Here is a 25,256-nt window from a genome sequence, read left to right on the forward strand (position 1 = left end):
CCATTTGGTTACAGTATTCTTATGGTGAAGATATTCAAAGCGCCAAAGCATGTTATCATGGAACCAAAATCTAAAATTATATCTAAGCCATGGCCAAGAAAACACTAGACTCCATCCATTATCTTGTGAAAAATCAGTGGGCCTGTGCCATGAATCACAGCAGACAGAAGGCTCTGGTCAAAATGAGTTCACTACGTAGAGAATAGGGCGCTATTTGGGACGACGACAGACAGTTGGTTCAGCTCCAGGTCCAGCCTACACACATCCACAATTAACCTCAGATTCTTCAACTTGACCGCTGTTACTTCCTCCCTCTCCCTGGCGGTGGTATCCTCCCACACTGGGCGGTGGGGACAGAAAGTGAGAGGGGATGGATAAGGGATGGAGAGAAAGAGAGGATGGCGATCTCTGTTAACTCACTGTTCCAGCTCTCTCCACCCCCTCTCCCTCTCCCTCTCTCTCGGTCTCTCAGTGGGTGGCGGCATTGGGCCAAAGCCCTTTCAGCACCACACCTATGACTGTGCCAACGGCCCAGAAAGACGGCATAACCACCCAGGCAGAGCGCCGTCTGAGCTCTATTCTCACCTCCTGATTGAACTGGATGTGTAGAGACAGGCTCCCTAAACAGGTGGAGTGGCAAATGAATGAAAACAAATAAAGAAATCCCTCCCTCCCGCCATCCTTCGCTCTCAAGTATTACCTCGATTCCTAGCAGAGCAGAGACGCAGGCTTCGGATGCGTCACAAATAGCAGTGAGGTCGTGGCCCCCCTCCAGGGCCAGTACCATGCGGCCTCCGGCTAGCCCCATCAGCTGCCTGGTCAGGTATCCAAAACCTGGGGAAAGGAAAACGCATGTGGTTGGGGTTAGAGTTCGTCCACGGCGACTCTGGAGCTTGGACGGCAATCAAAGAAATGCATACAGAAAGCGAGGGGAAGAGGAGGGAGAAAACAGTATTGCATCATATTTTCTCGTTAGATTTAAGAAAGAGAAGGCACCAGGGACTTACTCGGCCTAAATGCAGAATACGAGTCAGGTTTAATCTGAATAAATGTGGCTTAGTATTTTGGCTCAGGCCGCCTGTGTTTGATCCTCCGGGGGTTTAAGTATATGCATTCCGCCATACCACCCTACCCCCTCCTCGGACCCCCCTCTCTTAGAGACCCAGCTTTAGGCTGAGATCTCAGAGATAGTTTTAGGGAAAGCTCTTTGCTGGCACGCCAGAGTGCCGCTCTACCTGGGCCAAAGACAGACGCTTCCAAACAAAGTCGAGATCCTGTAGCTTTGTGAACGTGAGGGGAGGTTACATGGACAGGGCCAGAACAGTTGGATCTGATCTGATCTGATCGTGTCTGTGTAGGTGGTACTGTGTATGGTAATGTTACTAGAGTCTGGTAACCTTTCGTAAGAGACTGTCATTGGCTATTTAGACTCTTTCAGATCAACCCAGCAAAATAAATCTGATTTTGTCATCCGTCAGAATGGCACATACCACGCATGCTGGCCAGCCGCAATGTCTTTTAAATCTACGTTTTTTTAAAGTGTGGTTGCAAGACTCTTCCTCCTCATGGCCAGAACTAGTGTTTCTGCATTTACCACTTAGCGTGGGCTCAAACACTTAGATCAATGCAGCCTTTCTCTGAAAGGGATCGAGCAAGATTTGTTCTACTTAGCCGGACTCAGATAAACTCATGGATTCTATTTTTGTGTCTGTACGTACAAGGTAGTTTCTGGAGTGATTGCTAACTAATGTTAGCGCAATGACTGGAAGTCTATGGGATCAGCTAGCGGATTGCGCTAACACTAGCTGAATTCTTTCAAGTTAAGTCTCAAGTCAAGTAAAAAATGTATCTATACATGCAATGACTGCAAATCTTTGTCTATTTACTGAGGCTACCAGACAGCCCTTTCCCTTATTTTGTCTACAACACGTTTTGATTATGTAATTGTAAAATAGGGACCTTGTAACTGTCTTAAGGGCATGAAATCAGCAGAAGGCAAGGCAGGTTGACGTGGTCAGAGTGTAGATTTATTTACAGGTCTTGGTGATTCAATGGTAAAAGTGCCATATCATACAAAATATAGAAGTAGATTGACAAAATATACACAGCCCAAAAGAAATTGCTCCTGTGTCAGACTTAACTTGTCCTATCTGAACCGGGACAGGTGGAGGGCAAGACTGCACAGCCTCCCCTTGAGAAAACAAATCCAAACTGTATAATAGCTCAAACAGGTACATACTGTATATTCACTTGGCCCCTCCCAGGACCATACAGTTACCCCATTGGTATTTACAACCAATAAACTGGTTCTACAATGTAAAAGGCAATTTCCACACCCATTGTTACATTGGTATATTTTTCTTAATCAGACTTAATGATTATTAACGATATTTCCTCAACATTCATACATGGAAACAATACTTTTCTCTGTTATTCAACACACTGACTCCAAAGCATTGCGCTCAGGCCACCTAGCCTATTTCCTATTACGCACAACCAGAATGACAGAGACATACAGTAGGACACAGACACACGAAACTCCGACATAACCCGGAAATATGAACAAACGAAACCAGACATTGAATTAAATAAACACAACTTTTACCTCATGAGTCTTGTTAACATTCATGTGCACAATAAACATTGCGCCCGCTCAGAGGGTAAGAAATGGTTGGCTGAATGAAAATCTATCTTATCAAACAGAAATGTGTTGCAATAAACGACACCGGTATAGAATGATTACATGCTAGCAATTATTGTAGGAATAGATGGAATATAGATTTAGCACATATGCATTTAAATGTGTGAAAGCAACAGCAAAGAACAGCGTTTGAGTTTGGAGATCGCAAGTGGGGAGACAAGCCTATGGTGCATCCTCACCACAGTAATAATATATGTATTTGTTGTTTTACTCCCTTTTTCTCCCCAATTTCGTGGTATCCAATTGTTAGTAGTTACTGTCTTGTCTCATCGCTACAACTCCCGTGCGGGCTCGGGAGAGACGAAGGTCGTGCGTCCTCCGAAGCACAACCCAACCAAGCCACACTGCTTCTCAACACAGCGCGCATCCAACCCGGAAGCCAGCCGCACCTATGTGTCGGCGGAAACACCGTACACCTAGCGACCTGGTCAGCGCGCACTGCGCCCGGCCCGCCACAGGAGTCGCTAGTGCGCGATGAGACCCTACCGGCCAAACCCTCCCTAACCTAGACGACGCTGGGCCAATTGTGCATGGCCCCATGGACCTCCCGGTCGCGGCCGGCTGCGACAGAGCCTGGGCTCGAACCAAGAGTCTCGAAGGCACTGTGATGCAGTGCCTTAGACCACTGCGCCACCCGGGAGGCCCTAGTAATAATACATTTTAACAACAAATTTCAAATGCAAGCGCCATAAGTAAATGATCAATTTCAACCAATTTTGACATTCCAAAAGACCAGCTAGTAGGCCTAATTGTTGCTTGATGCCCCATTGCTGGTGAGCTTGCAAAGTAAACAGTTATTATTCTTGATCACCAAACTATTTTTGGAGCTGCATTTTTATTTATTATGGCAATCCTCTCTCCCTACAACTTCATCTTTGCGCTGCACCCGATCCTATAGCTGTACAGCAAATCAGCAATCTGTTCACTAGTTCACCCGACCTGTGTTGATTGACAGTTTGCTGGTCCAATCAGTGCCAATTGTGCATTTCACTAGCCAATATGTTGCACGTTTCATTTGCAAGGTCCGATGCTGCGGCTACTGTCTCTGGCTGCATGGAGAGTAATCCACGGAGACTCTGTGCCACAAAATGAGTGTCAAAACGTTACATGATAATGGCATGATAATTTAAAGTCATCAGTCTCAAGTCAAAGTCGAATCCCGAGTCTTGAGGCTCCAAGTCAAGGTTATTTATTTTATGTCAGGTCAAGTCATCAAATTGGTGACTCGAGTCAGATTCGAGTGTGTTGGTGGAGAGAAAGGGGAAAAGGATGAAGTCACTTACATTTGGCTGTCAGCCTGTACCCTCCCAGGGGTGACGCATGGCCCTCCACGGCATCGAAGCCAGACGACACCAGCACCACGTCGGGGGCAAACTCATTGGCGATGGGCATCACCACCGTCCTGTGAAGGAGTAAAAAAGAGTGAGAGTGAGACAAGAAGCAGTCAGTGCCATCATCACCTTCAGTGACTAACCTAAACATACCTACTGGTAGACACCACCTAGAGGCTGATGTTGGTACTGTCCACGCAAACCTATAGACGGGTTGGTTGTTTAGCAACAAAACCGACACGTGCGCAACTATGGGGCAAAACAGACAGGGTTGGCTTAGATTGTTGACAACATGTAAACTATATTTCATCTCCAATGTTTATTGAAAACATTAATCAATTTGCACAATGAGAACTTGTTGTCTCTCAAATACATTGTTACAGTTTTTGCCATATTAGCATAGACGTGTCAGTCAAACCAAGACATGGTATCAAGAATAAGATACAGCGAGCTGAAACGAGACACCTACTATTCCCCACGTGGCAGCTTCTTGTCGTTGTTAGCTAACTAGCCATCCAGAATTACAACAACCGACAGCCTTCTGACCCATTGAAGTGTGCGTATCGTTTTCGGACATTGTCAGCTAAGCCGTCTATGAACCACATACAGTACTTACAGTGCAATGTACCTGGCCAATTGGCAGCCACTTTAATCCAAACATTCAGTAAACAACATATAACCTCACATTCAGGAATCAAAGCCACAAATCTGGTGTCGGGAGGAACATTCTCCAAAAAACAGGGCCGTAGAAACCCCCAAACTACAAAGTGTGAGAGCAAGGAGGTCACATGTCAGGTAGTAGTGAAAGTGAACCGGAGAAAAATAATACACAATTACACAATGATACTTTAGTTCGGAGGAGAGGCTCTCTCGTTGGTCTGTGTTGATGGCTGTGTGGGTGTGGCGAGTGAGGCCTTACAATCTGCCATCTCTCACACAGCTGGAGGAAGGAAAATAGATAGATAACAAATGTATCTCTTTGATACAGCGACCCGTGGTTACAGTGACTCAGGCTGAGTCCCAAATGGCATCCTATTCTATGGGCCCTGGTCAAAAGTAGTGCACTATATAGGGAATAGGGTGCCATTTGGGAAACAACCTCCATCTTTTGAGGCTATAGTTAGAGTGTTCGCTGTACTCCTTGTACTCTAAGTAAAGCTTTCTTGAACCACCTGTGTAAATCATTTTATGCGGTCAACATTGTCGTTGAACTGAGAGGAATCGGTTTGAGATAGAATGTTAATAACAAACGTGCCTGTGACAACTTGTGACAATGTTTGTCATTGTGACAGGGCATCTTTCGTGTAGGTTCCGTGTGACTTATCTGAGTGACAGTATGAATGGCTCTCCCAGTGCAACTGTGTGTTTGGTACAAGCAGTAGAGCACACTGTGCTTTTTGGGGCCCGGCAGTATTTGGATAGGCAGAGTATTGGTGCTGTGTGAGGGGGTGCCTCAGGGTCATGTTGTAGGAACCCTCTACTTTGCTGACCTCAGGAACATGGCGGTTGTCTCCTGGCTCACTTTATTTCCATCCTGCTCTCGTCGCCACAATTATAGGCCTCCAATGGGCAAACCACGCCCACCCACACACACACACAGCTGTCTGCAGCGGTGGCCTCCCCCCAAAGGGAGAGAGAGGGAGGCGGTATTTTTAGGAGGCTTGGTACCCAAGACAGCTGAGATACACAGCGGAGTGTGTGCATCACGGACTGTGTCAGCATGCCTCTGGCACTAGCTCAGCGGGCAGCGTAATATATAAAGCACAGGGATGGTGGACAGAAGGAAGGAAGATGAGTAAGAGATGAGTAAAATGAGGAAGTGAAGGAGAGAATGATTGAGACCAAATGAGAGTAAGATAATGATAGCATGACCCGGTGGTTGCAATACATGTAGGCTGCAAATATCCAAAAGAGATGAACCGAGTAGTAATGTCTTGGAAATATTTGTTCAGCTGCTTAGAAGTGCTCACACACACCATTAATATCAAGCACATAAAATACCCCAACCCAAAGAGTGAGCTGGCCACAGGCACTCATGTGGCCAGCCACAAGATTGGACGGGGGGGAGCTTAAGTAAGTATGACGGTTACCGTGGTGACCGGAGCATCACACACTACCCCCTCCCCAACCTCCCTCAGATCTAATGTGTTTGGAGACACACACACACACACACACACGTCATCCCTCCATCAGAAACTGCTCACATCATCAAATTCCCCATCAACAAACCCCCTCTAAAACAGACGACAACCTTGGGAAAGCCAGAGCGATCAATTAGAGAGCAAGTGTGAGTGGAAACGAGGGCTTTTATAGGCGTGAATCAGTGGATATCTATGTGGTAGATGAAAAACGCTTGGTTAATTATGCCGGCGGATAATACGTTTGAAATATATTTACGAGGCCGTCTTTGCTATGGGACATCCTGGGTTTGTGGGGTCGGATCCAAAACCCTACTGCCTCCGTCAGCTAGTTCCTGCCTGTAAAGTGTCGTCGCTGAGGTGTGCTCTGGTTTGGATATCAAGGGGAAATGTATACTGCTCTGCTCTAACCTGCCACGACTGCGCAGTCACACCGAATGTGTTTGTTCAGATTAAAGGCGCAACATGTAGCGTTGTGTGCACCCCGACCAAATTCACATAGAAATGTGAGTTATAGTTTTGTCATTCTCATGGAAAGCAAGTCTGATAAGCGGTAGATCCGTTCTATGTGTGCTATTTCCATGCTTCCTGTCCTTAAGTTAAGTTTATTTTCTGCGTCTTTTTATTTTACCAGCTGGGCTCCCTAGTGGCGCAGCGGTATAAGGCACTGCATCTCAGTGCTTGAGGCATCACTACAGACACCCTGGTTTGAATCCAGGCTGTATCACAACCGGCCGTGATTGGTAGTCCCATAGGGCGGCGCACAATTGGCCCAGAGTTGTCCGGGTTGGGCCGGTGTAGGCTGTCATGGTAAAAAACATTTTTTTTCTAAACTGACTAGCCTAGTTATACTGACTTGCCTATGCAACAACAGTTTTCAGCTGTGATAACATAATTGCAAAAGGGTTTTCCAATGATTAATTAGCCTTTTAAAATGATAAACTTGGATTAGCTAACATAACGTGCCATTGGAACACAGGAGTGATGGTTGCTGATAATGGGCCTCTGTATGCCTATGTAGATATTCCATTAAAAATCAGCCGTTTCCAGCTACAATAGTCATTTACAACATTAACAATGTCTACACTGTATTTCTGATCAATTTGATGTTATTTTAATGGACAATTTTTTTTTGCTTTTCTTTCAAAAACAAGGACATTTCTAAGTGACCCCAAACTTTTGAACGGATTTACGTGAACGATTCAAAACAAGAGGGTATAAAGAAGAATTATGGAACAATTGCCTTAAGACAGTAAGACAAACTGAGTGGAATGCAATATTGGAACCACGTCAAAGGAATTCCTCTCCTCCCTCTGCAACTTTGGTGTCCACCTACAGTCCCATTTCAAGGTTGATCAAGGAAGTGGTTAATAGATATTGCACAGCGACTCCAACTTTGGTAAAGCGTTTGAATCCCCCCCCCCCCCCCCCCCCCCCCCCGAGGTTTTGCTATAAGAGACCTCAAAATGAATGGGATTGTTTAGTAAGGTCAGATTTGCCTAAGAAAAAAACATAGCATTTCATGTGTATCATTCCTGATGGCAATTTCCCTGGTTACAACTGTGTTCACTGTTCTGCCATGATCAGAGTGAACTCTCTTATCCATCCACATTTGGGTGAGAGGATAAAAGGTTCGAGGTAGAATAACATGTAACACAAAATGTGTTGTATATCTCCTAAGGTGTTCCTGTAACTTTTATGATGTGGGTAAGACCAAACGTGAACTTAAGACAAGGACATGTGAGAGTAAGAGCTCCATTCACAACCATGATGAAAAATCACCTGTTGCCAGGCATTTCAATAACCATAATCACAAACTAAGTGCCTTACATTATATGGGCATTGAAATGGTGAAGGTACCATGTAGGGAAGGCGATAGAGATAAATTACTTCTCCAAAGAGAGACATATTGGATATTACGTAGGAACTTCTTCCCTAGCAGGCCTTAAAGAGGAATGTTCTTTTTCTTGTTTTTTGGTTGTAAGTTATAAATATGTAGGACAAACATTTAGGCAATGACATCATAATGTACAGTATCTGTATTGTGTTTATATATTTTTATCTTTATTTGATTGTCATGTTTTCCCCACAGCTCCCTCTGCTGGGATCCCTTGATTGGGCCAATACTGACTGAGAATTTATCAATTTACCCACCTGTGTGTGGTATTGTCGTGACATTGATTGCCATTGCACGCTGAAGAAGGGCTCATACCCAAAATGTTTGTGCAGCAATAAAAATATGTCAATTTCAGTTTATTCACCAGAGTGCTGTCCTATTTTTGTTCTTTGAATTATAATTAATGGATGTAAATTACAAACTTCAGAAGCCTTTTCAAACCTCAAATATACTACACGTTTAAAATGTCCTGCTTTGCAGGAAAGTTCTCCTGCAACAGGGTGATCAAATTAGGATCCCACACCTGGAATGATGGAGTGATTTCTACACATTGCGCCTTTAAGGAAAAATAAAGTTGAATAAAATGTGCTTACAACATGGTTAGGCATTACCTGTTGCACATTCAGTGTGTTCTTCAATACATGGACCTTGGTTGGACTGTGTAGGTATGTGTGTCTGTGTATCCCGGCAGTGTGTGTGAGCGTTTTTGTTTTGGGAGGACCTGCTAAGCCTCAGGGTTGAACACCTCTTTCTCCTGAGACAGTCAGGCCTAACCCAAATCCCCCTGACCCACTGTAATATCCTCATCACGCACGCACGCACACACATACACACACAGGGTGTATCTCAATATGCATACTACTGTGCTCCACACTCTCGTGCTCGGAGTGCATTCTCCGAGGATGTTCTCTTGAATACGTTCTTGTGAGGACGAAAGTGTAGAGAACGCAGAAAACATAACATCTGAGAAGCATCGTACAGCCAGGACAATTGCAACAATGGAAACCAAACAAAACATACATAAAACAAAATGTTTTACCTCATAATAATCAGCTATCAATATGTGAATTGTAATAATCTAGCTCGCCAGCTAGTTAAACAGGCAAAAATCACCTAAAAATAATGTAAGGTAGATGTAAATTCTTCGCGGGTAGCTAGCTACCAATTCTTCGTGGCTATCTAGCTAGCGAACAGTAGTAGCAAGCTATTGACTTTCTATTGGCTTGCAATCTATGCACACTACAGTGGGCATTGTAGGCATGTAAACATGCCAAAATGAACACAGTATGTATTTATTAACATATCAAGATAAAATATTGTCATTAGGCAACATATGAGAAAGGGCAACATTTTGTTCTGAAGTTAGAGTTGATTGTCTCATACTTCAGCTCAAATAATTTAAAGAAATGTTGTTTTTTACGTGGTTGCGTCCTATTTCTGTACATACTTTGCGTTGAAGCTTGCATTGACGCATGCTTCAAAATATCAACAAACGGAGTACGCATCCGAGAAGTGCCCTCCGTGCTCCATTTCACATACCTTGATTTGGACTCATACTCCGACCCTCCCGTGTTCCAATTTGCATGCTTGGAGCGCGGTAGTATTCATTTTGAGAAACACACACAGACACACACAGTGTGTACACCCGCATATGCATAAGAACACATGCATGCACACACGTACAAATATACAGTGCGCGCATGTACCTGCGCACAAGATATCGACGACGCACGTGTGCCTACTCAATGCGCTCTACCTATAATGCTCATCGAGACCACTGAAACACCCTGAAGATCAGTTCCGCAGGTGGTCGCCCAACACGTCAACCTTCCCACAGAAGTGGCTCTGGAGTCTTACTATGTTAATTATTAATGATCCTCCTCCTCTGATCTTTGCTGGGGCATTCCTGAAGCTATTGGATTTTTCACAGATATGAGAAGATGAGATGAGCCACATCTCTCTCGTTCACCTGCAGTGTTTTCTTTACCTTTTTCCCCAGTGAGGTTGTGTTGTTTCACTTTGGGAGGGAATAAACTAGATGGAGCAGGAAGATGAGCACTCTTTGGGGGCCTGAGAAGTCTGTGTAGGGGTAAGGGACTTTGTTCACTCATAGTTCACCCAAGTCCTCATCATTTCCCCCATTCCCTGAATGCTTTGAGTGCTAAGACATGCAGCCGCACACACACAAATGCACACACGCGAACACGCTTTCAGAAATGGAGGCAGCTGTTCACTCAGTGGCGTTGACAAGAACCAGGGAAACCTCCCTCTCTAGGGACTCTCTCCATCTTCCACTCCTCCTTTCCATTCCTCTCTTTAACCTCTCCTCCGCAGAACACCCCACCAGGGTGTGTGGTGTGTTCTCAAGTGGAGTCCTAAACAAGGGCAGTGAATGAGGAGGAAGATACTATAGCTTGACTGAACACCAAAAAAAACTGAAAACCATACCGCCCAAACCCACTAACCAACAAAGGGTTAACGCTAGCGATGCCTACATGTCAGGCTCAAAGGCTTTTCCGACACACTTCAAAGCCTTGTCATCTCACGTTGTGTAGAGCTGGTTTGAATTAAGCTCAATTCTCCTCTCTGTTCCCCAAGTTCATGATGAGAGAGGGAGCGTGAGGGAAGGAGAGAGAGACGGGACTTCTGGTTTTCATTAGGGGATAATTTTCTTATCTTTTTTTCCTCCCTTTCTGGAGGCTCAGGCTTGATCCCCTGCAAATGCAATGTGGCACTGGCTGAGAGCGAGAGAGCGAGAGAGAATAAGGAGTGCGACGGGGTGGATTTGTCTACGTCTAGTGTGTTTGATAGAGAGAGGGACGTGTAAAAGGGCAGCGCCGGGATTGTGGGTTCGATTCCCACGGGGGACCAGTATGAAAAGAAACAAAAAAATGCATGCACTCACTACTTTAAGTCACTCTGGATAAGAGCGTCTGATGAATTACTAAAATGTACACGTAAAAAAGGGAAAGATAGAGAGAGATGGCGGGAGAGTAGATATATGGACTGTTGGGCTGTGCTGGCCATTTTCCTCTGGGTGCTGTAAATCAGAGGCTGAGGAGACACTCACTGCAGCATTGTGGGATTGATGAGCGCCGGGGGCCAGCTGGGTGAAATAAGGGGAAGACCCACATCCCTGTCACTCCTAAATTGACCCCTAGCCCCTACTCCCCCAAGCTAGCCCCCCGACCCGCCTTCTCTCAGTTCAATTCAAGAAGATTTATTGGCATGGAAAGTGTAAGAAAACATGTCAAATCAATTCCCCTCTCTCTCCATCTACTTGTGTACATCTCATAGGATTGGATAGGTGGATCAAAGTGGTGGAATCTTCACCTAGCCTATGAGAAGTCGACAGTCACTTTATCCTGGCGCAGGGTCTAAGGGGGTAGTTGACATCAGTGAGGGGGCACCATTTTTTGGGGGGGGGGGGTTCTTGCGTTGGAATTATATTGAACTCTGCTTATATCACGTTATACCACAATAAACATAACGTGCAAATGCCGAGACTCCGAGACCATTGAGTGCTTTTGAAGTGACAGGTTGGCGCGAAATCTGTAGCCCATCTCCGTGCCCTACACAGTAAAGAAAGGTCTGTTTGGTAATGAATATATAGGCTACAAGCTAGATAGGGTAATTCACCTATTACAAACAGCCTATGTGAATGCAGCTGTACACAGCCGATGCGATACCGCACTTCTGTGGATCAAATTCCATCCACCCACGTAATAAATTACGCAATGCCGGCCTACTGCAAACACGGGGGTGGGCTCTTCACGCGGCGCTAGCTGGAGCTCGGCAGCATCGTCGCTGCTGGGCTTTGCGGCGGCCTTGGTGGTTTGATTTCTGATATCCATCGTGGCAGCGGTAGATTAGCTGGTTAGAGCTAAATAGGCTAATAACACTAACACCTTTTACAGAAAGCTCAGAAGCTAACTAAACTCTATAGTGGTGCGGCGTGAGGCAGAGTTGAGTGAAGCAGCTTCAACCGTAAACTTGACCCCCTCCTTATAAATCAAATTATTACAGGCAGAGGCGTATCTCGTTATTCACGTAACCTACCTCGTTATTCACGTAGCCGACCACAGATGAGGAGTGTTTTTCCATGCTTTCTATGGAAACTCTATGGAGTCATACCTAACCGCCGAGTGGCTTTCCATAGCCTCCCTACACACACACACACACACACACTGTCCATGGTGCTGGTACAGCGCAGTGGAGATACAGATTTGGCGCCAACCTATCACCCAATCATTTGAACCTTTTTGCTATTTTTTATTAAGGGACATAAAACAAAAACTGAGTAAAGGAAGATTTAATATAGCTTCTTACATGGCCCTCAGGCTGAAAATAACAAACAAATCATGGTACATGTGGCAGTACAGAAGGGCTTCCTTGTCCAACATAGTCTGCAACTATGTTGGACAAGGAAAGCGCTACCAAGAAGGTAATACCCTCAAGCTCTCGATGCTCCACTTCAGTGCGATGTGCTCTCTCTCAACCACTGAATACCTGGACTCATGTGATTTCCATTTTCAGCCGATGAACAGAACAGATCTCTCCTGTCCGACTCTCCCTGAGCTAGCATAGCTCCCAGCCCCACGTTGGATGCATCAGTCTGCACCACAAAAGGCTTGGCGAAGTCTGGACTGACCAGAACTGGATGGCTACATACCACCCATTTGGGACTCTGGGATGCCTTTTCACAGGCTGTGGTCCACAGGAACTGTTTCTGCTCTTTGGTTTTGGTCAGTTCATTCTACGGGTAGGGCCACATCTGAGAAGTCTGGCACAAAACGTCAGTTCGAGCCCCAGGAAGGACTTCACCCGCAGCTCGTGTGCTAGGCGAAGAACTGTTTTGGATGGCTGCTACTTTGTCCACTTGAGGGCACATGCCCTCTGGGCCAATGTGGAAACTCAAGTACAAGACCTCTTCTCGGGCCACAGCACACTTGGTTCCATTCATAGTGAGCCTCGCTTTCGGATCTACCCCAATATCGTCCCTAGGTGCTGTAGACGCTGCTTTGGCTCTAGCAACTCTGACAATATGGGGAAATCAGTCCCTAGGACAACATCATATGGCCATCAACCATCTCTTCACACAGAATGAACCTATGGTCATGCACCTATGGTCATGCACAGTAAACATAACCTGTACTACAGGCCCATAATCTGCAACTAACTTAAATTAGACCGGCCCTAACGAGTGTTTGTGTACTGCCAGTATCAACCAAAGCCATCAACAACTTGCCATTTAGAAACACCTCACATAGCTGCTCATTAACCTGCAACTCACTAGGGCATAAACTAGACGTAGGCAAGTAGCACAAAAGCACATTAGCTCTGCCATACATTACGTTGTCTGCCTTATGTCCTACTAGGCCACAAGAAAAACACCTACGGTCCCTTTGCCAATTAAAAGAAGACTGTGTGTTGTGTCTTACTATGTGTCCCGGATTATCCCACAAACCGACTGGGTCAAGCAGCTGCCACTGTGTTTGCATTGGAAAAAGGCCCGTTGGTCAGACATGTAGACCTCTGCGAGACGCGCCACCTCTGCAGCAGACTTCGGGTCCCTTTCCCAAACCCAAACTCTGATTTCAGATGTAATCATCAGAAGGAATTGTTCAAGCACGATAACATCCAGGACAGTTTCAACTGTGTGCTCCGTTGGTGGTATCCAGCGCCTGGCCAGCTCCCGGAGACGCACAAACAATCCCTGAGGGGATTCCCCCGCCTCTGTCTTTTCTTCACAAAAGCGCTTTCTATAATTGTCTTTGCTGATTTCATATTTAGTGTACTTACCGCATCTCATTCAGGTCTACATAAAAACAGGTAGGGGCTACAGTATCATTTAAGATTGGGCACATCAATCCTTTATCTCATAAAGGTCATGGACTTTGCTCGGTATCAGCCTTTCAGATTATTGGCCATAGGTCCCCCTCTTGCCCTCAGAACAGCCTCAATTCGTTGGGGCATGGACTGTACAAGGTGTCGAAAGCATTCGACAGGGATGCTGGCCCATGTTGACTCCAATGTTTCCCACAGTCTGAAATCTGTAACTACTACATTGTCACAGAGTATCAACAAACAAGATTTCTTACCCTTTCCAAACAATTTCCCTTCTATCAAGTGCAGCGCCAACATAACGTGGCAGGGTGGTTTAAAAACAAAGGACAGATTTGAGCATAAACGCATAAAATGTGTCTTTATATACAAAAACACAAGAGACAACACCTGAAGACGTGCTACACATTGGTGGGGGCACAGTGCTTGAGGATTTGTCGACATAGATATGTATATACAGTATATAGGTACATATGCGCCCTAATATGTATCATGTCCCACCTCTTGTATACTGTACACATCCATATGAACATACCATACTGCGGCTTGTACAGCATGTGATCCATCTGTCTGGATGTGAGAGGGTCAGTGTGGGGTTACGTGAGGAGCAGGGTTATGTGGAGGTCTGGGGTACATTAGCAGGGCACATTGTCCTGGTTAGTATAGTATAGCGTGCAGCTAGCCAGTCAGTAGACTGAGACAGAGTGGTTTGATGTGTGTCTTCTGTCTACCTGCACCGACAGCTCAGACCAATTGGCCAGACAGGCTCATCTTCAAAGTGAATCACCCTCTGCCCTGCGCCCCAACCACATGTCTGCGTGTGTGTGAGTGTGTGTGTGGATGTACTGTATGTAAGTTTATGCTTGCATGCAATGCCATGTATGCTTGTGTGTGTACGGGTAGGTGTGTATGCCTGCAAGAGTGTGTGTGTGTGTGTGTGTGTTGTGTTGTGTGTTTACTGGATGTTTATATGCACATGCTCATGTAATGTGTGTGTGTAAAGTATGAGTGTGTAGGTGGGTTATAAATAGCCCCAGAGAGCGGACCTAATGGAGTTCAGCCCTGGCATCAGCCTGCTTGGCATATAAAAGAGGCTGCCACAAGGCCTGACTCGGCCATGTATTACAACACATCATACTTCAAGCCTCCCTGCCTCTCAGCCATATAGAGGCCACTCAAAAGCTGTGAAAAGGAGGCATTACAGTATCATGAGTTCAGTTATTTTTGGACGATGAGAGAATTCCATACAGTCATGGCATAACATGACCTTTTGTTAGTTACACTTCTCTCAGTATTTCTGCCTTGAATGTAACATTGACGTACTGTATCCTGCTAATAGCTATCACTGTAAAAATAGACAATATGTGGACAATATACACACTTTTGGGACTATCCATTGGGTTGCATTGTACAGGGCAAACTAAATCAAGTGCACCTGAAGCATATTAAATTATTTGACCCAGGTCTGACCCCAAGTGATGTTCACATGGTTGTATTTGTGCCTCCAATTTGGCAGGGATATTTGACATGAATCACCCAATCCGTTTTCTTAGTTCATCTACATTTCTACCCCCTCAAAAACATCTACAGTTGTCCTGAATCTGCAATCAACTGTTAATATGTATTATATTCTAACGCTAACAATAGCTTACTCTATCAGTCACTTCGGCTTAAGTTGAAATCTTTGGATGAAGACAACATCCGGAATCATCTACATTAACGTCAAGAAGGCATTGAGTGATATTAAAGTGAATCATCCCTTTAATATGCGTCTGTAGACTTGCAGGCATGACAGCAGTGTGTATATGGTTCCAGAGCTGGGAACTGTCAGGACAAACTGAGCACTGGGACCTTCAGTCTGTTGATATACACCTCTCTCCTCAGCCAAGTGCTCCCTGAGCACTTTACACACCAACAGCCAACCCCCACCGCTGTAAATTCACCACTAAACTGGCTCCTCTCTCTTTCTCTCCCTCTTGATTTCTGACGCTGATGTTCCTAGCATAAGAAATCCTCATCATACTCTGTGGTAGCTAGTCTGTGTGTGACATGTGTGTTACCTGAAGGCAGCCAGGTACTCTGCGTCTCCCATGGGTGGTTCCAGTCCCCCGGTGAAAGCCATGTTCACATTGAAGCCCATACCTGCCCCAGTGCCCACCTACAACACACACAACACAACATAGGTTAGTCACATACACAACATGCACACACACTCAAGCAAAACGACATGCATATACTGTACTATTACACACTCTAGACAATTCTTCTGTAGAACAGCCTCCATCTAGGAAAATACTGCTGGGATTGCTGCCATTTACCTGTCAAAGCTCAGACTGCACCTGCCAGACGAGAGCACGCGCTCTAGTATACGCACGCATACACACACACACTAACACACTAACACACTTTTACATTAAGTCTGGGCATTTTACAAGCAACAATAATAATCTGACCTAAGTGGTAGAAGGCCTTGCTAATGACCACATCATTAAGAAACCTGAATCAGGAGATGTTAGATGACTGCCAATATAATATTGTAGCAATTACCAAGGAATACTAACAACAATTGAGTTTTCTTTGTGTTGCCATTTTGGATACGAATAACAGGAACATTTCCAAAAATCGATTGACCCTTCTTTAAGCAACGCCCCAGAATTTTGTCGCAACAAATCACAGCGCTCCCAATGGAGAGCAACTATCGTCGAGTGCGACACCTCGGACAGTGTGTTGCCAATTTAGCGACTTTTATTGGTAAAAGAGGCAAGCGACAAATGCAGTTACTTTTCAGGCTGCCTTTGAGGAGTTGCGAGCATTTCTATGGTTTTGATAGCATTAAGCGTATTTAGCCACTTAATTTTGCAGCAAACACGAATGGGAGAGGCTGTCTGTGCAACGGGGACCGCAGCAGTACCGTAAATTGGTGCTGTGATGTCGTCATCTAGCAACTTTAGCGACAAATTAAGAAGCCATTAGCGACCTCTCACTGAAAAATTGTTGACAACACTGCTCAAACAAGCTCACGTTTTAAATGCATGAAAGCCAGTGAGGACAGTGGGAAAAACAGTTTTCTTTAGAAAAGGAATTGTTTAAATGGCTAAATAATTGAACATTGAACCAGGAGTACTTGTTACTGTGATCCTTAAATGCAGAGCCTGTTGAGGAAGTTGTTCAAATCCGAAATTATACTTTTGTTACATTGTTGGTTAGTTAGCTATAGTAAACTCACGTAAACTCGTACATCGCCTTGGTCCGTACAATTGCCCTTATTTTAGCGCCCCAAAAACGTAATACTTCCAGATCAACTGTAATGTCAATATCATTGTAAAGCACAATTTCTCCCCTTTCCAACATGATCAATTACATGACCTAAACGCTGCCCGTTTCTGCATAATTCAAGCAGGCAATGAGCCCCGTCGGGTCTTTTTTTTAAATGGCGGGTGGGGAAGCGAAACTAATGTGTGATAGTGAGAAGGAGAGATGTTGTGTGGGAAAATTGCTTTTTTTCACTCGATCTGTCCAACTTATCACCTTATCGCCTCTAAAATGTAAATAAAACACTATAAAGAATTTATATAATGTGTCATTAGATACCTATTTGAAGGTTTGTGTCGAATTTGAATCTGGTTTTTAGGGCGGTGCTAAAGTGATCTTAGAAGTAAACAGCGGCTTTGAGAATGATGATCGCATGCAATGATGATGCAAAAAATGACTAGGTATCCCCCCCTTACCCCTGTCACTGTCCATTTCTTGTTTTTAAACGATGAGAGAAGTGCTACACCTGGTGGAGAGAGATTGTAAGACAGAAATAGTTGCTTTATGCGTGCTGTACGTTACGACATGACACGTCACGATGTAGTGGAGGGTCCGTTTTTACAACTTTTCTCCAATACTATAGAGCCATTACCATGTCGATCAACGCTTGAATAGAAACCTAGTTCACACCTCAGATTTTGAAGTCAACACAGTCACTACAGTCCCATTAGTTTTCTTTGTAGCCTCGTTTGAATGTTGCGGTTGCACACATTTGTACGGAATGGGGTGAGTTTACGTTAGCTCTCAATCTCATTGACCACCAAACATTGCTAACGCTAGCTAGCCACTTAATGTAACTTGTTTTCTCTAAATGTATGTTAGCTAGCTAAGTTAGCCATGTTATGAATACTCTGAATAACAGAGGTATGGCCTCGAGCCACATGACTTGGACTCGAGTCGGACTCGAGTCACAAATATGATGACTTGCAACTCGACTTTGACTTTAATACCAATGACTCGTGACTTGACTTGGACTTGAGCCTTTTGACTCGACCTGACTTGATACCATCCCCAAGCCCAAATATAAAAAATTATGCTATTAAAAAAAGTGTGCAGCGCATCAACTCTTCATTTAACGGATTACAGTTTGAATCGGACAGCAGCCAATCAAATTGTGCCAGCTGACAAAAAGTTGTGCGTGGCAGTGCAGAGGAACGTCGGCGGGTGAATTCAGATGAAGCCCTTGGAAAGATGACACCCAAAATTATTATTTTCGGATATAAAGACGCCACTGTATCAACAAAAAACGGAATGCAACTTGCAAAACATACATTTACATTTAATGCGGGAAGAAAATTACAGACGGAGGCGCAACAATTTCCAACTTGGTTCGACATTTGAAGCTGCACAAAGAACGGTAAGTCGTGGCCATTATAGCCGACAGCTATATAATTTATAACTTTTCTACTGTAGCTCTTAGGCTAACGTAACGTTATATCAATGAGCCTCCACACAGTTAGTCAGTGTGGGAATGTGATCATTGCACCCAAGATTGAGCTACAACTGGCTAGGCATTTGGTAGCCTAAATCCTGCCTGATGTTACTGCTGTTCCTAAAGCCATTGACATATGTTAGCCTACTGTAACCACACACACAGAAACTATTGGTGTTGAGATCTTGCACACTGTGCAGGCAGTTGAGCTACCAGTGTCTGTCTACATGTGTGCCAGGGATGTGAAGAACAGTAAGCGCTTGTCAAAGTGAACATAGACAAACGTGCACGCAGGCACACACACACACACACACACACACACACACACACACACACACACGCGAGCGTATCCCCAACTCTGCCACCCACCTCATCAGGCGCTCCACTGCCAGGAAAGAAGTTGCCGTCGTCGTAGCGATGGAGTGACAGGTAGAGAACGTTGGGATCGCTGTAGAACGCTTGTTGTGTGCCGTTGCCATGGTGAACATCCTGACAGATATGAGAGGGGCGGGGGTAGGCAGGTTTAGGTTTTCTCCCTGACTCTAACAACTGATTTTGGATCAGGTCTTCACATTAAACACCTATTCATAAGCATTGTGCGCTAAGCAACAACATCGAACTTGAATCAGTCGTCAGATGGACATAGAAGAGTTACACCAAAGTAGAAAAGTGGACACCCTGAAACAAACTATATCAATTGCCATGCTTAGCCACTATCTAACATACCACAACCCTACAAACTCTTTGTGACCGGTTCAGAGGGTTGAATATGTTTTCGGCAATCAATTGGGTTAAGTCAGTCCTAAAAATCCCATCGCTACGACATCCATTTCATTTTAACAGACCTTCCCACATAGTCAAACATTAAAAAAAGTGACTTAAGCTTCTATATTGAGGCTTTATCTCATACAATTGACACGTTTTAAAGAAGGTTCGTTTTTTAACCGAGTGTCCTTTTTTACAGTCTCCCCCTGCTTTATACGTTTCTACATCGAGACATTTTCTAATACAAAAAAGGAGTAAAAAGAAAACTGTGCTTGCTGCCTGGATGACAGGGCTAGTTGTAGAAGTCTCTCTCAGTGAAAAATGGCAGGAAATGAAAAGAGGTTCAAAGGCTTTGGGAAGCCGTATAGTGAACCCAGCAATGATCCTACCAACATCCAGCTGCCATCTCTTCCCGGGCATGTGGACTATTTTCAATATGACAGATTCTAACGACTGACGTTATGTGTTTCATAGATATAGAACCCTGATGTATTGTCTTAATATTACACTCACAGAACATTGAAAAAACATTTTTTGAAAGATAGGTCACATTATTTATTGCCTTATTCTGTGTGGAAGCACAGGAAGTCCAAGGTAAACTTACCCAATCCACAATCAGGATCTTACTGACACTGAGCCTCTGCTGCAAGAGTTTAGCTGCGATGGCCACTGAGTTGAAGTAACAGAATCCCCTATGTAATGTAATGATAAGAGACGAGGGGGGGAGCGAAAAAAATTATATACACTTTGTGAGTCTGACAGGTTCTGAACATTTGATTTTGCTCAAAATCTCTCTACTGTTCCATAATGATGTCAACAAGATCTGATCGAATGAGAAGGAAGAAACATAAAAGGGGTGGGACTTACATAGGTGTGCTCTCCTCTGCATGGTGTCCAGGGGGCCGGACTACAGCAAAACCATTCTGCCAATCAGAGAAGACGGAACCATGTTACCCATCATTTTTATTTTACTTTTATTTAACTAGGCAAGTCAGTTAAGAACAAATTCTCATTTACAATGACGGCCTACACCGGCCAAACCCAGACAATGCTGGGCCAATTGTGCGCTGCTCTACGGGACTCCCAATCATGGCAGGTTGTGATACAGCCTGGATTTGAACCAGGGTGTCTCTATCACTAAGATGCAGTGACTTAGACCGCTGCGCCACTTGGGAGCCCAATAAGCCCTTGAGCAGTCAGACTGAAATACACTCCTACTCAGATAAACGCATAACCCCAAAAACGCCCACACGAAAAAACCCGCTTACACACACATATATATATATGCACACCAACCCGTGCACCCACACACGCATGCACGCATTCCAGTTTCTCCATGCAATATTTAGTTCTCTCCCTCTCTGTCCTTAAATCCCGATATGGCTCACAGTTAATTGTTTTCCCATTGACAGGGCAGAGGGTAAGACACTGCTGATGACACAGACACAACCCCTGCCACCACACACACACAAACACACACACACACACGTGTGGCTGTCAGCTGGGAGTAGCAGTGCGAGACGTGGATGCTGTGTTAATGTGGGGACCTAGGGGACTCCCGCGCCGACTGTTTTAGGGTCCTTGTGTAATATGGGGACGCCCAGTGTTTGGGGGCCGTGACTGACTGTGGTATGCAGGGACATGGTGAGGGGACCTGTGTCCCTGTAGTCCAGTCTAATGATGTTGAGGCAGCTGCTGTAGATTACTGCACTCCACCTCGCCTGTCCACAGAGGATATTATTCTAGCAGAGGGAGAGGGACTCAGATCCTGTCTGACGATAGGGGCCGCTTTCAAAGAGCTGTATGTGTGAGAGCGAGAGTATGTGATTTAAAAATGTAAAAACGCTGAAGATGCTGATGGAATGCTGACTCGGACAGGCTAGGGGGGTTGCAGGTGATGTTAGTCTGCCCCCCCCCCGGGGTTGCGTGTGTGTATGCTAAGATGGTGTTAAGTGGCAAGGAGATAACTTCCTGTGACCTCTAACCCCTATGTAGAGTGCAGGAATTTTCATGATTATTTCAGGTCTTCATTCCTAGATAGAGAGACCATGTCCTCGATTAATCCATTGGGGTGACTGATAAATAGATGAATGGATGAACAAACGAGTCAGTGAATGAATCAAACAAGTAACTGAATCAAACCCTCATCTCAGTAACAATAACAAGTGTTGTTCACTCAATGGCACACGTACTCATTTCAACTGATACACTCCTAACCACAACCTTCAAATAACAATAGATCATGCTTTCAACTCTACTATAACAATGAGAGTGACAGTGCTTGTTGAAGCCACTAGTCCTAGCAGAAACTCCACGTGAGTGTTAGTAATTTAACATGCTGTACTAACGGCTCTGAGAGGAACCGTCATTCGTCTCCATTAGCCAGCTCTGCTCTGATGCGGTGTGCAGGCTCCCGAGTGGCGCAGCAGTCTAAGGCACTGCATCTCAGTGCTTGAGGCGTCACTACAGACACCCTGGTTTGAATCCAGGCTGTATCACAACCGGCTGTGATTGGGAGTCCCAGCGTCGTCCAGGTTTGGCCGGTGTAGGCCGTCACGGTAAATAAGAATTTGTTCTTAACTGACTTGCCTCTCCACTGGGATTCTCTGCCTCTAACCCTATTACAGGGGCTGAGTCACTGGCTTACTGGTGCTCTTTCATGCCGTCCCTAGGTGGGGTGCGTCACTTGAGTGGGTTGAGTTACTGACGTGATCTTCCTGTCTGGGTTGGCGCCCCCCCTTGGTTTGTGCTGTGGTGGAGATTTGTGGGCTATACTCGGCCTTGTCTCAGGATTGTAAGTTGGTGGTTGAAGATATCCCTCTAGTGGTGCGGGGGCTGTGCTTTGGCAAAGTGGGTGGGGTTATATCCTTCCTGTTTGGCCCTGTCCGGGGGTATCTTCGGATGGGGCCACAGTGTCTCCTGACCGCTCCTGTCTCAGCCTCCAGTATTTATGCTGCAGTAGTTTATGTGTCGGGGGGCTAGGGTCAGTTGGTTATACCTGGAGTACTTCTCCTGTCTTATCCAGTGTCCTGTGTGAATTTAAGTATGCTCTCTCTAATTCTCTCGTTCTCTCTTTCTTTCTCTCTCTCTGAGAACCTGAGCCCTAGGACCATACGTCAGGACTACCGGGCATGATGACTCCTTGCTGTCCCCAGTCCGCCTGGCCTTGCTGCTATTCCAGTTTCAACTGTTCTGCCTGCGGTTACGGAACCCCTACCTGTCCCAGACCTGCTGTTTTCAACTCTTAATGATCGGCTATGAAAAGCCAACTGACATTTATTCCTGATTATTATTTGACCATGCTTGTCATTTATGAACATTTTTGAACATCTTGGCATAGTTCTGTTATAATCTCCACCCGGCACAGCCAGAAGAGGACTGGCCACCCCTCATAGCCTGGTTCCTCTCTAGGTTTCTTCCTAGGTTTTGGCCTTTCTAGGGAGTTTTTCCTAGCCACCGTGCTTCTACACCTGCATTGCTTGCTGTTTGGGGTTTTAGGCTGGGTTTCTGTACAGCACTTCGAGATATTAGCTGATGTACGAAGGGCTATATAAAATAAACTTGATTGATTGATTGATTGCCTGGTTAAATTTGTGTGTTAGCAGGGACTGTTAGCGTTATCAACTCAGTGGTGCCCATGCGCTAGGTCGCCAGCGGGGTTCAAGTGATAATCCAGCACGGTCACAGACACAGGAAGGCAGGAGGGGAAGGCGGGGGTGTCTGTCTGAAAGATTTGCGGTGGGGAGTGGGGCATTCCTACCGAGTCTGTAGGTGTTAAGAGTGAGTATGGCTAACAAGGCTATATTAATGAAGATACACAAGCCCTTTCATTCACTTGAGTGGGGCTAGCGGTAGCACTGCTAATGAGGTCTAATTATCAATGCTCCACTCTGCCACCTGTTCACCTGAGATGGTGCTAGCATTAGCATTTAGCATCAGTTGCGAGATGGCATTATCATTGGTAATAGGCATACAGACAGACAGACGCATAGACAAACACATGGTGACGAGGGACATGAGGCTAACCTTGAGCTCTGCAGCCGCCACTTTGAAGCAAAGCTCCACGACGGAGCCCACAGCTAGACGAGCAGCGCTGGACGAGTGGACCTCGTTCCAGATGGTGTCGCTGTCCACCTGTGAGCACAAGCACAAATGCATATTTATATAATGCACATTATAAACTGGGTGGTTCGAGCCCTGAATGCTGATTGGCTGACAGCTATGGTATATCAGACCGTATACCACGGGTACAGCAAAACATTTATTTTTACTGCTCTAATTACGTTGGTAACCAGTTTATAATAGCAATAAGGCACCTCAGGAGTTTGTGGTATATGACCAATATACCACGGCTAAGGGCTGTATCCAGGCACTCCGCGTTGCGTCGTGCTGAAGAACATCCCGTAGCCGTGGTATATTGGCCATATACCACACCTCCTCGTGCATTATTGCTTAAATATGCACTGAGGGTACAACACATTTTGAACACCGGCTCTTTCCATGTCATAGACTGACCAGGTGAATCCAGGTGAAAGCTATGATCCCTTATTGATGTCACTTGTTATATCCACTTCTATCAGTACAGATGAAGGGAAGGAGACAGGTTATAGAAGGATTTTTAAGACTTGAGATAATTGAGACATGGATTGTGTATGTGGGCCATTCAGAGGGTGAATGGGCAAGACACAAGATTTAAGGGCCTTTGAATGGGGTATGGTAATAGGTGCCAGGCAAAATGATTGTGTCAAGAACTGCAACGCTGCTGGGTTTTTCACACTCAACAGTTTTCTGTGTATCAAGAAAGGTCCACCACCCAAGGACATCCAGCCAACTTGACACAGCTGTGGGAAGCATTGGAGTCAACATGGGCCAGCATCCCTGTGGAACACTTTCGACACCTTGTAGGGCCCATGCCCTGACGAATTGAGGCTGTTCTGAGGGCAAACGGGTGTGCAACTCAATATTAGGAAGGTGTTCTTAATGTTTGTGTATAGCCTAAATGTATAATACAATGGGACAATACAAATTGTATATAAATTGTAGATGTATAATGTACAATATAAACAGGTTAAATTATACAATGGGACAATGTTGGACCGGGATTGTCGTGGTACTATCTGTCCTCGCAACCCTTCCAGATGTAGAGAGAGTGAAAGGAGGCATGAGTACACAAGCTACAGTACAAAGCCCCTAACCACACTCGCACACAGTGTTACAAATCTATTATATCACAGCTTGCACAGAGAGAAGGAAAAAAGGGACTTGATTGCTGAGCAAAAAGAGGCAGCAGTAAAGAGACCCTCAGAGTGAGTTACGGGTCTGTCCAACTGACGTGAATGACTCCCGTTTGAGACACACACACAGGTCAATGCAGGGGCAGGGGAAGGTACTTTGCTCTTCACACGTTTGTCCGCCAAGAGAGTCTTTTGAACGTGCTTCTACTGAGGTCCCAAAGGGGATGCTAGTAGAGGTGTGATTTTAAAGGGGACGAGAGAGGTGAGATGGCTTACTGTATATTCATAGACATGGAGCGTCAATATTGAGCCAAGCGAGTACGTTTGGAAGAGATGGGGGGTATAGATGGAGAGAAATATTACCAAGGGGATGAAGACATGGAGAGAGATGGGGGATGGGTTGGGGGGAGCTTGCTAGTCTTGCTGTTGTGGAAATGTGTGTGTGTGTGTGTGTGTGTGTGCGTGTGTGTGTGTGTTTCCCTATGTGGTCAAAGAGAGAGGCCAGGCATTCATCAGTCAGGGCTGATTATGCTGACACACGCCTGCCGAGTGGCCCCAATCTCTCTCACACACACAAATCCTATTTTCCCTAACCCTAACTC

General features: G+C 45.2%; 1 protein-coding gene across 1 annotated transcript in view; it reads right to left on the minus strand.

Annotated features, from left to right (window-relative positions):
* Nucleotides 1–25,256, minus strand: part of LOC120057743 (histone deacetylase 4-like) — a 143,734-nt gene that overhangs the window by 7,210 nt on the left and 111,268 nt on the right. Inside the window, exons 19-25 of the mRNA XM_039006222.1 lie at nt 23,447–23,554; nt 20,288–20,343; nt 20,025–20,112; nt 19,025–19,144; nt 15,972–16,069; nt 3,985–4,103; nt 701–834 (exon numbers count right to left, since the gene is read on the minus strand). Of these exons, the coding sequence (XP_038862150.1) occupies nt 701–834; nt 3,985–4,103; nt 15,972–16,069; nt 19,025–19,144; nt 20,025–20,112; nt 20,288–20,343; nt 23,447–23,554 (723 nt within the window). The remainder of the gene's footprint in view (nt 1–700; nt 835–3,984; nt 4,104–15,971; nt 16,070–19,024; nt 19,145–20,024; nt 20,113–20,287; nt 20,344–23,446; nt 23,555–25,256) is intronic.

Source organism: Salvelinus namaycush, chromosome 13, assembly GCF_016432855.1.
Source record: "Salvelinus namaycush isolate Seneca chromosome 13, SaNama_1.0, whole genome shotgun sequence".
NCBI classification, from domain to species: Eukaryota; Metazoa; Chordata; class Actinopteri; order Salmoniformes; family Salmonidae; genus Salvelinus; species Salvelinus namaycush.